The 12379-nt window shown below is 53.5% G+C and overlaps 2 protein-coding genes across 2 annotated transcripts; both read left to right on the forward strand.

The window, feature by feature from the left end:
* Positions 1 to 1596: 1596 nt before the first annotated feature.
* Positions 1597 to 2682, forward strand: CSUI_008864 (methyltransferase; the record flags this gene model as incomplete). Its single annotated transcript, XM_068068986.1, has 1 exon — positions 1597 to 2682. The coding sequence occupies one exon, from the start codon at positions 1597 to 1599 to the stop codon at positions 2680 to 2682; it is 1086 nt and encodes a 361-aa protein (XP_067919037.1).
* A 1362-nt stretch (positions 2683 to 4044) lies between these two features.
* On the forward strand, positions 4045 to 12377 carry CSUI_008865 (alveolin domain containing intermediate filament imc15). The gene is made up of 9 exons (XM_068068987.1): positions 4045 to 5465; positions 6073 to 7042; positions 7630 to 7946; positions 8401 to 8601; positions 9376 to 9573; positions 10113 to 10193; positions 10505 to 10617; positions 11116 to 11375; positions 12078 to 12377. The coding sequence occupies exons 1-9, from the start codon at positions 5424 to 5426 to the stop codon at positions 12116 to 12118; spliced, it is 2223 nt and encodes a 740-aa protein (XP_067919038.1). The 5' UTR covers positions 4045 to 5423; the 3' UTR covers positions 12119 to 12377.
* The last annotated feature ends 2 nt before the right edge of the window (positions 12378 to 12379 follow it).

Below are 12379 nucleotides of genomic sequence, written 5' to 3' on the forward strand. Positions count from 1 at the left end.
CAAGGTGAGAGACATTATCGCTCTATGTGACCTCACCCCAGAGGACTCCGAGCTGCTGCAAAGCGCAGGTGCTACCGCGGACACAGCGACTCGGACGTCACGTAGTGTCGTCCCGGCTGCCCTGTCCGATCGGCACTGTGTGTCGCTACATGCTACATGTGCGCCGCGGGGACGGGCCGCCTGCGGGCGTCGACACGAGTGTGTGCGAACTGGCTCTGAGCACCGTACGAGCAGGAAGCGGCTCACTGTGCTCGTACGTCGTGAAAAAGCGGGCACGGAAACTTCTGGTGCTAAAGCTGCCGCCCACTCGAGCCGGCCCTCTCAAGGACGCGCCATCAAGGAAACTCCTCGTAGTCCCCAAGCACTCGAGAAGGAACGCTGTTCTAGCACAGCAAGAAAGCCTCCACGCAAGTTCTCAGCCATGTTGGAGGCCACTAAGAGGAAGGCCCACCTGCAAGCAAATCACGCACCATGTGTCTCGCTGGCTGCTCGTCGAAAAAAACAGCGTCTGCTCTACGACATTGCAGGGCAAGTCCCCAATGTGGACGGGGTGCTGTTTTCATGGCGGGCGGTGGAACCCGTGACCACTCCACTGGTTTGCACAAGAAGCGCTGCGAACTTCCTGTATCAGCCTCAGCTCTGCACTAGCGCTGGGGCAGGGTCTTCGGAATACTTTTCTCGACGCAAACAATGTGGCTCGTGACACGTTTTTTCTCACGTACACGTGCCTTAACAAGTCACCAACCGGAATCAGACCGGCGGAATTCTCCCTCATGAACGAGTCAGCACAGCGGCACAAAAAAACTCCGCGCGTGTGCCGTCTGAATCCGCCGCATGTCCGGTTGTTCTGTTTCTCAACGGCGGTCTACTGGCCAAGGGATGAGCGGGCAGGAGAAAGCTCGAATTACACGATAAAACTAGCCTGTCACATCGGCCAGCTGCTGCAGCACGACCCCTAGCGCGGAGTTAACCTCGCTTCGGCTCCGACTCTTGAACACAGGAGGGAAGGCTGCTGTACCTCTGGCAATACTCAAAGAGTGCAGCTGCGAATCAGTAGAGTAACAGGCACACAAGAAGCCGAAAAAGAAGACCACCTAATGGATCCCCGTTGTTCATCAACGTTGGCTGGCTCACTGAGCACGCCCCATCGGCGACGGCGGACGGTTTCGAGCGTGGTTCTGTTAGCACGGCGAGCGACCGCTTGATTATCTGTCATGGAGGGCAGCCAACGACCGACCGTACGTGACACTGTATGTCGCATCTGCCTGCTCGCTTCTTGCCGACACACTTTTGTAGTTGTGTGGGTCCAGGCGATTGGAAACCCGGACAAGCCCAGCACGTCAAAAATCAGTGGCCCATTTTCCTTCCTTCACAACAGTCGCCGCGATGAAGACCAGTGTCATCGGATGGCTCTTCAGTGAGGCAAGGACAATTTCCCGGAAATTGATTTTCCTTGCTTTGACGGCTGCGCTTGGTCTATTCCAGGTTGCTGAAGATGTAGGCGTTTTCCTTCTCTCTGTCATCGGGGACAGAACGTGGAACGTAGCGCTCGTTGACCGGGTGCGTTTCTTTTCTACATTTGTCTCGCCGCCTGTCATGCAAGCTCACGAGGATGAAGCCAGCCTGAAAACGCGCCACCACCACAAATCAAACTGGTGCCCGTACCTGTCGGACGAGGTACAGATTGCCCACGACCCCTCCGAGCGCCGATTCCTTATCGGCTTTGAACCGAGGTTCTGCGTAAGGTGCATCATGCGCTGGATGTCACTGTTTCCTCGGTTGCACAGCGCGGTGGTGTACGCGGTATCTTGCTGCCTGGAGCGATTGTCATACATCTCGGATCTGGCTCGTGGCATACTTCAGCTGTGGGGTTACGTCACGGTCCGTTCTACGCATTTTGACTCCTACGTCAAGTGGGCTTTGACGGAGAAGCACGCAGAGCAGGTGCTTGTGATCGGCGCGGGGTTCGATAGCCGTGTGTACCGCTTTTCCAAGCTTATCAAGAAGGAGAACACCTTGTTTTTCGAGCTAGATGCCCCTCTTGTCCAGCGGGTCAAGTGCCGAAGACTCTTACGGACACTGCGACCAAATGATCTGCTTCAAGCACTACGGTTCCTGCGGATGATTCCTTTCGATATCCGAACGGATGACATCCGGCAGAAATTGCTACACAGCGGAGTTAAACAAGATGTGAATACAATCGTTGTCGTCGAGGGTATCAGTCCTTACGCGCCATCTGCTGAGTTGTCCAACCTTTTACAGGGTCTGCAGTCCTACTTCTCGGGCAAATCGAAGCACGACTCCAAGCCCGCCAAACACGAGGTATACTTACTTATGGACTATTTGCTGGACAAGAGCCCGGAGACATTGGGAAAACGTCCGAGCGGGGGCGAACCCAGCTCCGGAGGGGAGGCCCTTACACCGGAGACGGACCGCTCAGAGACTCACCGGAGCACGGAACGTCCTTTGATGCAGCTTGCGTCGCTTTTCACTTTTGTGCCTCAAAATTGGTATGAATTGCATGGTGACCCCGCTAAGTGGGCTGATAGCGTCGGTTGGAAGGAAGTCTGCAGGACCACTTCGAAGGATGCTCTAGAAAATCTCAAGAACCATCGCTACGGTAAAATCTTCGAAGCCGTGAGTGAGTTGCCCCTCGGCATTTCTCTTTTCGAGCCGAAATAGACACAAGATGAGAGAGGCATGGACTAAGCACAGCAACCCATCTGCAGAGGCCACGAGACCCCGTGCTTCCCAATTCCCTCATATCTACGCTCCGTTCTGTGGACGCCTAGGACTCCATGGTTTTGTGTCGCACGCTTCGTGTCCGTCTGGTATGTGTGTTTTCTCCATGATCTAACTGTGGCGCTCCGCCGGGACCTGATGAATCCGCCGGTCTGGCAGGCTGTATTGTGGGTGATAGTCAAGTTTGTGTTTTTCCGTGTATATTTGTAAAACGCTGCGCTGGGTTATCCCGGCGGACGCCACAGTGCCGTGACGCAAGTCTCCCGTTCACCCCAAACTGTTTCCCAAAGGCGTAGACTCGCTAAAAAATCTGCGCGTTCCACGGAAGCGCACATTCAGGTCGACGTCACTTCCGTAAAGCTCGCCACTATTCCGTTAGCTGAGACCACCTTGTGGCTGGCGAGCAGACGCTATACTTGAGCGTGCGGTCCCAGGAAAAAGCTGAAGAGACCTTCTAACAGTCCTTAAGAAGACACTGCGATACCCGAAGGAATTATGATAGCTCCAGGCCCCGATCAACAGGCACCACTGTGCACTCAGTGCTCAGCCCCCCTTCCCCGAGCTCTCTTGATGGACTTGCGTGCTAAGCGATGCCGCGAAGCTGTCCTGATTGATAAAGGCTGTCCCGCCGGTAGCGCTTCAGGTGGGGACCGCTGAGAGCTGGTAATAGCTATCCTGGCATTACAAGCCTAGCTGCTCTGAATGATATCACGGGAAATCGCGCCACACCGCGTTTGTCTCTTCAAGGTCCGTGCCTGGTTTTCGCCCGGTGACTGCCGAAAAGTGAGGCCGTTCAAGGGCGTCATCGGCCCTAATTTTGTTGTGCCAGATCAGGCAATATATATTTAAGGCATACTCGGTGTCGCTCGCCAGAGGCGGCAAGCGTCGCGTCCCGAGGCTAGCAAGCGTGCAGTTCAGTACGCTTGCCGTGCTCGCCGGTTGCGCCCACCTCGAGACGGCAGAGCGGGACGGTCTCCGAGCTGCGGTGGGAAGAGCTCAGACGTCCGCAATGTAAACCAAGAGAAAGGCAACTAAGCAGGCTAGACTAAGTTCTGAGATATTCAAAGCCCTTCCGGACCACTGTGTGAGCCGGGGGGAAAGCACGCAACAAACAGGAGCAAAGCAACACACACGGGTACTGCACGCCTGACCACCGCGCTCTGCGCCAGGCCTGCAGTGCATGTTCTGCCGGGGGGAGGCGAGCGGGGGTCGAAGCAGATACTGTCGCGGTGTCTTGTGGTCAGGGCGGCTAACGGTCACGAACTAACGACGCGCGGCGTCCCCGAGATCCACTCTCGTACCCGTTTTTGCTTTCACGTCTGCATCTTTGTGTAACCGCAACTCAAGTCCTTGGTTCAACGCCTGTCCTCTTAGTATTTGTTTCTCGTACCGGCCCCTTGGTTTTCGTTGGTCAATGTCGCCACAGCTCAGCGCAGGGACGGACTACTACTTAACGGTTGCTCTGAAGTGACCCTCATTCTCCCCTTTTTTTCCTTTGTTTTTTTTTCCAAGAGTTGTGTGCTGCTGTCTTCTGGCATGTCCCAAGAGGACGAACTGTTACTAATCAGCACTTTCCGTCGGTTTGGCTCTTTGTGGGTCCTCCCGCTTCTACGGCTTGTCTGGCCATTTGCGCGGCGACGCATTCCCAGGTCTTCAGCGTACTTAGGGCTGTTCGTGACAAGCAAGACTGTGGACGATTTTCTCAATTCCCTGTAATACGATCTAGCCCTGCGACTTTGGATCTTTGGGGAACTCCGGGCAGCCTGTTGCTTGATTGCAGTGTTGTCCCCTGTCAGACACGCAGGTTGCATGCCGGGCCCTGCCAGAGCAGCTAGTTATCTTCTCCCCTCGCTAGTTCTCTTTGCGTCTGAACGATTGTGAGCCGGATCTGAATCCAAGCTCTGTTGCTTCATGAACAAGATCGTCTACCTTATGAGACATTATAGCCGACTTCGGAGTTCTTCAGCACTTCGGACGACCCGACGACGCTTGACAGGCAGCCCTGTGCACTACCGCTTCGCCGACGAATCTGGAAATCTGGAATTTAGCCGCGCCAGAGATGACGCCTATTCTTCGATAGACTTGCCAAGCGTCCGCCTCAGTCCCAGTCAGCACTCTACTCCCGCGGAAGATCAGCAGTGTTTCGTTGCTTCTTGGCTGCCGCTCTGGCGAGTTCCCTTTCCTTCGTTTTTCTTTTCCTGATCTGTCCTCGGCCTCATTACAAGTTGTGGGGTCAGTCGTGTCCGGACGTAGCCGTTCTTGAAAGAGCTTTTGGCTTGCGCCTTGCACTGCCAGGAGATGGCTGAGGACTCCGGGTCTTGGGATCCGTCACGGTGTGGCGAATTTGCCTCGAGGTCCCGTTCTCCCTAGACGCCACAAATCATCACCTAGGGGACTCCGTGCTAACTTTGTCTCTCGCCGTGACGAAAAATTTCCAGTCCGTATGATTGCCGTCCCAGCTCAAAAATCTCCTACAAATCCCAAGGCGGAGACGTTCAGACATGGACCATTACAGTCCTCCGTCGAGTCTTTCGTCTTCGCATTATCTAGGGGCCACCGAAGCCGCCGGCTGCGCCTCTAGAGGGCGTTCTTAACTCGGCAATCTGGCTTGTGGCCCTGGTGTTGAGTCAACACTTTCTCTTTTCCGGTCGCTTTTTTTCCTTGTTTAACCTCGAAACAACATGGAGCTCCCTCAAGCTCCCGGGGCAGATGAGGGCAGCCAGGTATGCTGTTCGGTTGTCAGTCTTTTCTTGAACAACCTTCGACGTACCGCGCGTGCATTTCCTGTAGATTCGTGATGAAGGCGTTTCTTTCTCCGAAGCAATGGACCTTGAGCAACAGTCTGAACTTTGGGAGACATTTTGACAAGGCCATACTGGCCCAAGAACTAACAACTTCAGAGATACTGTCGTATTACGCTCGAGACGGCGCGATCTGTACCGCCGCTTACACACGAAAGAAGCGTTTCTCTATACCGGGTATATGGCTAATTTGCTAATGTACAAGCGATACCGTCGGAACCTTGTTAACCCGAAGTGCGGGCCTCCCGTTCGTTTCCTGCTCAAAGTTTTACATACTCGACCTTACTTCGAAACAATGCATGGTCATATGTCTTGGTTCTGCCCGGTGTTCTTTTCTTGTAGCGACTTGTCTGCAACTGCACTGTACTCGTCTTTTTGGGGGGCTTCCTGGGTTTCGAATTTTGTGTGAAAGTGGGACTAGTGCGTTTCTGATTACTATGAGACACAAGACTCCCAGTTTAGGTTTTCTGAGGATCTACTGTCATACTGCCAATATCACTTTCTTGTTTCCTCCTTCCTTTCAATGCAGCCCTCGGGTTTCAATGCCGCAGCCCCCTCGTCTCGTCGCCGCGATCTCGTGCTTCCTCCTCCTCCCACGTCTCCGAGCTCTGTACCTCCTGGTCCAAGAGTTCCCCGACTGTTTCAACACCGTGTCTCTAGCCCCCGCTGCCTCGGTACGATTCTTATTGAACCCAGTGCGAAGGTCTATCCGTCTCAGTTTCCTGGCCCGCGTAATGCTGCTACCACTCCCAAAAGGAAAAGCTTGTTTGCTTCATGGTTCGGTGAACAGACACAGTCGGCCGCAAAAGGCGACAGAGACTTGTGTGGTCGTGCAGAAAGCAAGTGTCTTACCGGGGGCGCCGGCGGCCGTGATGACGGCGATCCGCTGTCTCGCCGAGAGAGCACCGCCTCAGCTTACTCAGTTCGAGAAGAATCCTCCCGCCAACGTTCGGGCTGTTCGCTACCCTGGGCTTCGTACTCGCCTCCACCTGCTTCACTGCAAAGTGAGAAGTCGTTTTTTAGCGCTTTACCGCCTGAGGCAGTGGCGCGCGCTCGGACCCCTCCACCATCTCGCCAGCGAGATCCAGCACTCCAACAGCAGAAGCCGAGGAGAAACTCTTTTACTCAGTCAGCAAAGACAGCTTCACCAGTGCCACATGGTGCCGTAGGCTTCGCAGCCCCCGGTACAGCGTTTCCTGTCCCCTGTGGGAGACCCCGTCTCGTCGCACTTCCGTTACCAGATAAGGGGACTTCTGCGAATGTCATTCGAACAAGAAGCCCTGACTGGCGTCCGCCAGCTTTTCGAATCATGGAAGAGAGCGGGGTGACTGACAACTATCCGAATGTTTCTGGAGGTGCAGGTGGCCGGGAGAGGGAGCCACTCGTGGGACGTGAAGGAATTGGGACGGCGGAGGCAGCGCCCGCAATCGGCCTGCCGATGAGACGGGGTTTCCCTTCGCCATCCATCCGCGTCTACGGAGGAATCCAATCTGTGCTGGGTACGCTAGCATGCACATGTGTCAGTAGCAACGGTTCAGTGAAAACACTGCACAGAGTGTTGACGCCTATTCGCCAACAATGTGAAGGGCCGGAGCGTGAACGAAGTGAAGCTGGAAGGGAGCAGAGATGAAACACGCTCGGTGCGATAAGAGTAAGGTGCATCTTTCGTCCGAGCGCGACCATATGCCGTACCATAAGTAGTCCCGCTGCGCGGGGCTTTTTCATTTCTATGAAAGTCAGCAAAGGCAAGACCCTCCACCTTTACACCGCCGGCAGTATAGAGCTGTCCATGCAATTCCCTGCCGACAGCATTCGCTGTCCATTGCTTCTCGTGCAGGTAGTCGCTCCATCCTTCTCTTGCTTCTAGAAAATCAAAGCTGCAGATTTAGATGAATAACTGGCACTCCTTGAGAGAGGCGCCTACCAACAGAACTGTCCCTATGTGTTTTCTGTCCCATCCAAACGGTCGCGTCACCGGAGGTCCTCCTTTTTTTGCGTCCGCGTTATGCTGAGGGTCTCAGTGTCACCAAAAACGCTTATCAGCTGTGGTGTGCTCTCACTCTCATTGCGTGTTGCTGGTGTATAGGTCCCGATGACCCAGTGCCTTCTCCTAGGCTCCGGTCAGAACCAGCATCTCGCCTGTCATGTGATTCGAGACCCCCCTCAGAGGGACAATGCTTCTCAAGTGGCTGCAGCCAGGGCAGTAGTCGTAGAGGTCCTAGTGCCAATCACGGATTCACTGGGTATACACTCGGGTCGGCCCTGCGGCCACCGGATCTGGAGGCGTCGGGCTTCATGAAGGGTGAAGCGGTGCGGCGAGATGGAAGGACAGCAGATTATTCCAGAGCCCAGACAAGTCAGAAAGTGCTCGAGCAAAAAATGGTCAACGAGGGATACGACAAAGTAGGATCCAAATACTTGAGTTTTTATCATCCAAAAGAAAAGTCTTGCAGTTTTTCTGTTTCCGTGCCATACGACCTGAGCTGACCTATGTTATCAGGAGCTGTCATACAACCTCTCGGAATAAAAGGGTTTCCGAGCAGTTCGCACACGCGCCCCTGGATAAGACTACATGGAAGGCTCCATTTGCGGTTGAAGCTGGAGTGCCTCGGGAACCCTGAGTATGCGTTTCACATGTGTATGGCTCCATTCGGATTCTTTTCCGTAGAATGTCTGCAGGGCTGTTGTAGAGACGTCCCCATCCCTTCTAGTTCAGCTGGGTGAGCAGCGACAGAGAGTTCCTACGTGAGAGCCAGAGATAGCCGGTACAACGTGAGAGGGCTCCAGCTGTTTATTTGGCGTGCAGGTTTTCGATGATTCGTTGTCCAGCATTGACTTGCGCTGTTGACTGTTGCAGTTTGAGTGTATTGTACCCCGGCTTCGCCCTGTAAGCGTGGTGGAGAAGCGCGTTGAGGTGCCGGTAGTGAAGACTGTAGATACCATCGTGCCTCGGCCCCGGATCGAGGAAAGGATTAAATTTGTAGATAAGCCGATCTTCCAGGAAGTGGAGAAGTTTGTTGAGGTTCCAGAAGTTTTCTACAACGACATAATTGTAGAGGTAAGAGTGCAACTTTCACTGTAAAGAAGAGGAATCCTTGTCTTACCGGCAACAGAGGTCACAGCGTGGTATGTGCATACGCGCAGATCGTCTCCATACGCATTTTTCGTGGACGTGCGGGTTTCAAGGACCTATAGAGAAGCTTTTGTTTTTTTTTTGTACTAATGTCTGTGCATATACCACTCCAGTTGGAGGTGGTGACTGATTATTGCGACTAACCAGACGAAAGAAGCTCTAAAGTTCTGACGTCGCAGTATAAGCGTGCGCGCTTTTGGTGCATAGAGAGAGCCAAAGATACGCCTATTTTTTGCTGGTGTGAAAGAAGACGATTGTTGGTTTCGTCTTCGTATTTTCACTATCTCCCTTGGGGTCGTACTCCGTATCTTCGCGGCCTTGCGGCGTGGTATGCGGGCCGCGGGCGTGGGGATCGAGAGTACGTGGCCCAAGCAGGAGTGGTAGGAGTCGTAGACCGTGGTAGAATGCAGTGCTCAACGGCTGAGGTAAAGACAGTAACGGCGCCTCCAGTTTGGCCGCGGAGCCGTGCGGGGCTTTGAAACGTTGGAGAAGCACTCTAAAGAGGGGGAGAGGCAGCAGAGTGCTAGTTGACTGCCTTCTAGACGATACCTAGTAACTCATGAGGTATGACACTGGCTCCCAGTTGTGGCCAGCGTAAGAGGCTTCACCTGTGTCCACACACGGCTCAAACCAGGCTAACAGGTAACAATCATCCGGCCCCAAAGGGCGGAATTTTTTTCTTCCCACTGTTGCCTTCAGGTTCCTGAAATTATAGAGGTTATCAAGCGAGTTCCCAAGGAAGAGATTCACGAGAACATCACATACGTTCCCAAGTTCGAGACCAAAATTATACCGAAGTATGTTGAAGTGCCAATCATTAAAGTGGTCGATCGGTATGAAGAAGTTCAAGAAGTTCATGAGGTCCTCAAGCCTGTTCCGAAGGTCACAGTTGTCGATGTAAGTCGGACGACGCATGAACTCTTGAAGACAATCCGTTTGTTCAGTTCGCTTCTTCGAGCGCTGCTGATCTCTGGGGAGCTTCATACCATCTCAACAGAACTGGACTAGCATGAGAACTCGGTTACGATTGAGGGAAGCGGGTGACCCTGTCTCTTTGCATTCCTGTAAGCACTATTACTCGTGCGGCAGGAAAAAGCAGACTGTGGCGAGTAATTTGAGAACTGGGGATTTCTCATCCCTAAGGTGATAAAGTCATCTGAGCATCTTTCTGAAGCTTACTGTGCGGTGCTTAAGTGATTCCACGCAAATTGTCCACGGCTCTTTCGTAGTGTTCCTGGGGGGGAGAGGATCTTAGGACAGCTCGCAAGAAAGCATGCTCGAGGTGTCGCCGTCGTACGAAGTGACGCTGCCCACGCATTTTCTCCAAAACAGAATTTCTGCGCCGCGAAGTGTGACCATACCATATTCTTACATTACTGGTATGACATCGTCCGTATGTGCAAGTATGCGCGGACGCTGGTGTCTGTGTCCTGCAGGTGCCCCGAGAGGTAGTGCGGATCGTACCAAGTTACGTCGTTCATAAGACTAAGAAGGAGGTCCCGGTTCCTGTTATTGAGGTAAGAAGCTCTATGGCGGGCGCTTTGGGTTTCTAAGCAAGAGTACACTCATGTGTCGGGTGCTGATGCGGGAAGATGCCCCCAGACTGAGGGTTCGCACTTGGGAGGTCACGAACTCCTTTGTCCGTTAAGTGAAGTCGGCATGGAACAAAAAAGTTCAGAGCGGGAGAGAAAAGGCCTCGCTGTCGGCGTCGGCTTGAACCACCTGGAGGACGCATGCCTGCAAGCCTCTTCAGATAGACACATGCACCTTTTACGGACGCGGCCACACGAGAAAAACTCTGTGGTTTGTCGATGATTTCTTGATCCAGTACAAACAGGTGCCTCGCTACAAGACGAAGTACGAGCCGAAAATCATTCACAATGTGACGGTGAATCACGTTCCGGAGTACCACGACATCGAGGTCCCCTACGAACTTCCTCGGTACGAGCGCGTATGGCACTACCGTTTACCCGACATTTTATTTCGGCTTTTTGACTCATAGACTGCAGCCAGCCAACCACTTTATTGATTGGCCCATCATTTCAGGCCGTCCAGACCAGGTGGGGCTGTTGCTTCGTTGTTTTCTTTCGAATATCTTTTTCTGAATCCTCGGTGGTGTGGCGTCGTAATTTCGTCGGTGCGGTTGTCTGAGTGTTCTTCGGATTCACGCAAAATTGCACGGATATGCTGCGACTCGTCTACGGAGTAGCTGCTAAGCTATAGCACCCACACCGAGGTAGCAGGCAGAACGGGCTCCGTTTCAGCGGGGAGCGCAAGCCACCCTGATGTGTAGGGGGTCGGCTGAGAGTCACCGATTGTCCGCTGACAGGCCGGTACGTATAAGCGATTTTTCAGTACCGTCCGTACATAAGTATCGTACACATGAGTAGTCCTGATGTCACCGGTAACTTCTCTGAGCATGATTCTTGTTGCGCGCAGGGTGAAGGTGGTGGAACAGCCGTACTTTGTTACCAAATACCGCGACCGCCACTACCCTGTTACAGTCTCCCAGTCCGTGACGCCCGTGCTTAGGCCTGGCCACCACACGCAGGTTGTGGACGTCTCGGTGCAGCAACCCTACATCGTGACACACGACAGGTTTGAGACTCGGCCACCTGTTCCTGATCTCCTGCCCGGTGAAGCGCAAGTTAGAGGTCTTCGGCAGTTAGGGCAATCTGAGTTAACACCCGGGCAACGATGTAAGCTCGAGAATGGCCTTCTCGCGCCTGTGCGGATGCCGGCCTGAACGACCCATACCCTTATGAGAGTGCTTGTGTCTTCCTCACTGACACGGAAAACATACAGAAACATTAGTAAAGGGGGCGGAGGGCAACGGAAAAAAAAANNAAAAAAAAAAAAAAGCTAGGGTAGTCATCAACTGGCCGCATACGATAGCAAAATCCGAGGCGGCGGGCTTGCGGGGACGCGTTTCATTGCTCCACTGGTGCCATTTTTGGAGAAAAAACCAGCTGTATACGAGTTGTTATACAGCACCGTTTAGTACAATGCAACGAGAGCGTTCATGGCAGTCTGCTTTGATTCTTGAGTGAGAAGTCCCTGTAGCGACGGGGGGATTGACGGACAGCAGAATCCTGAATTTGCTGTTCTGCTACACCCCGATGTCTTCGTCATATCCAGTTATCCACAGAGTACCGTAAGGGAGGAACTGTGGGGGCGTAGCCGTGATGGTGGCTGTACGCGAATAGCACAAGAAACGCCGGCGGAGACACGTCTTCGACCGCGTGCCGTGGATTTACCTTCTTATCGGTGTTTTTCTCGTAGGGCATATCAGAGCTTCTTCACAGCGTTGCGGTACGCCATAAAGACGAAAACACAACACACCGTGCGATTTAGTCAACAGTACACCTTTGAGCGGCATTTGTTAGAATGTTTGCGTGCAGCGCGACTTGCTCAGGCGGCTAGCAGTCGGGTGATCGGCTGACATAGAACCGGGTGACGCAGCTCCTGCGAGGCGCCAAAGGTTCGCTGCGTTACCTAGCGTTCGACCGGTCACGTTCCACCGCTGTACTTCCTCGCCAGTGTCGGTTCCTAAAGAAAGAGTCCGGACCGACGTTCGTGGGCTGACTTCACGAAAGTTAATCGAGCGCCTCTAGCAGACATCTCATGGGTGCAGTGATTGATGACCGGCCTTAGTAGATTACGAGGACCTAACTAGTCTCTCTCGTCACGGGACAAACCCATG

Source organism: Cystoisospora suis, assembly GCF_002600585.1.
Source record: "Cystoisospora suis strain Wien I chromosome Unknown contig_5108, whole genome shotgun sequence".
Classification (NCBI taxonomy): domain Eukaryota; phylum Apicomplexa; class Conoidasida; order Eucoccidiorida; family Sarcocystidae; genus Cystoisospora; species Cystoisospora suis.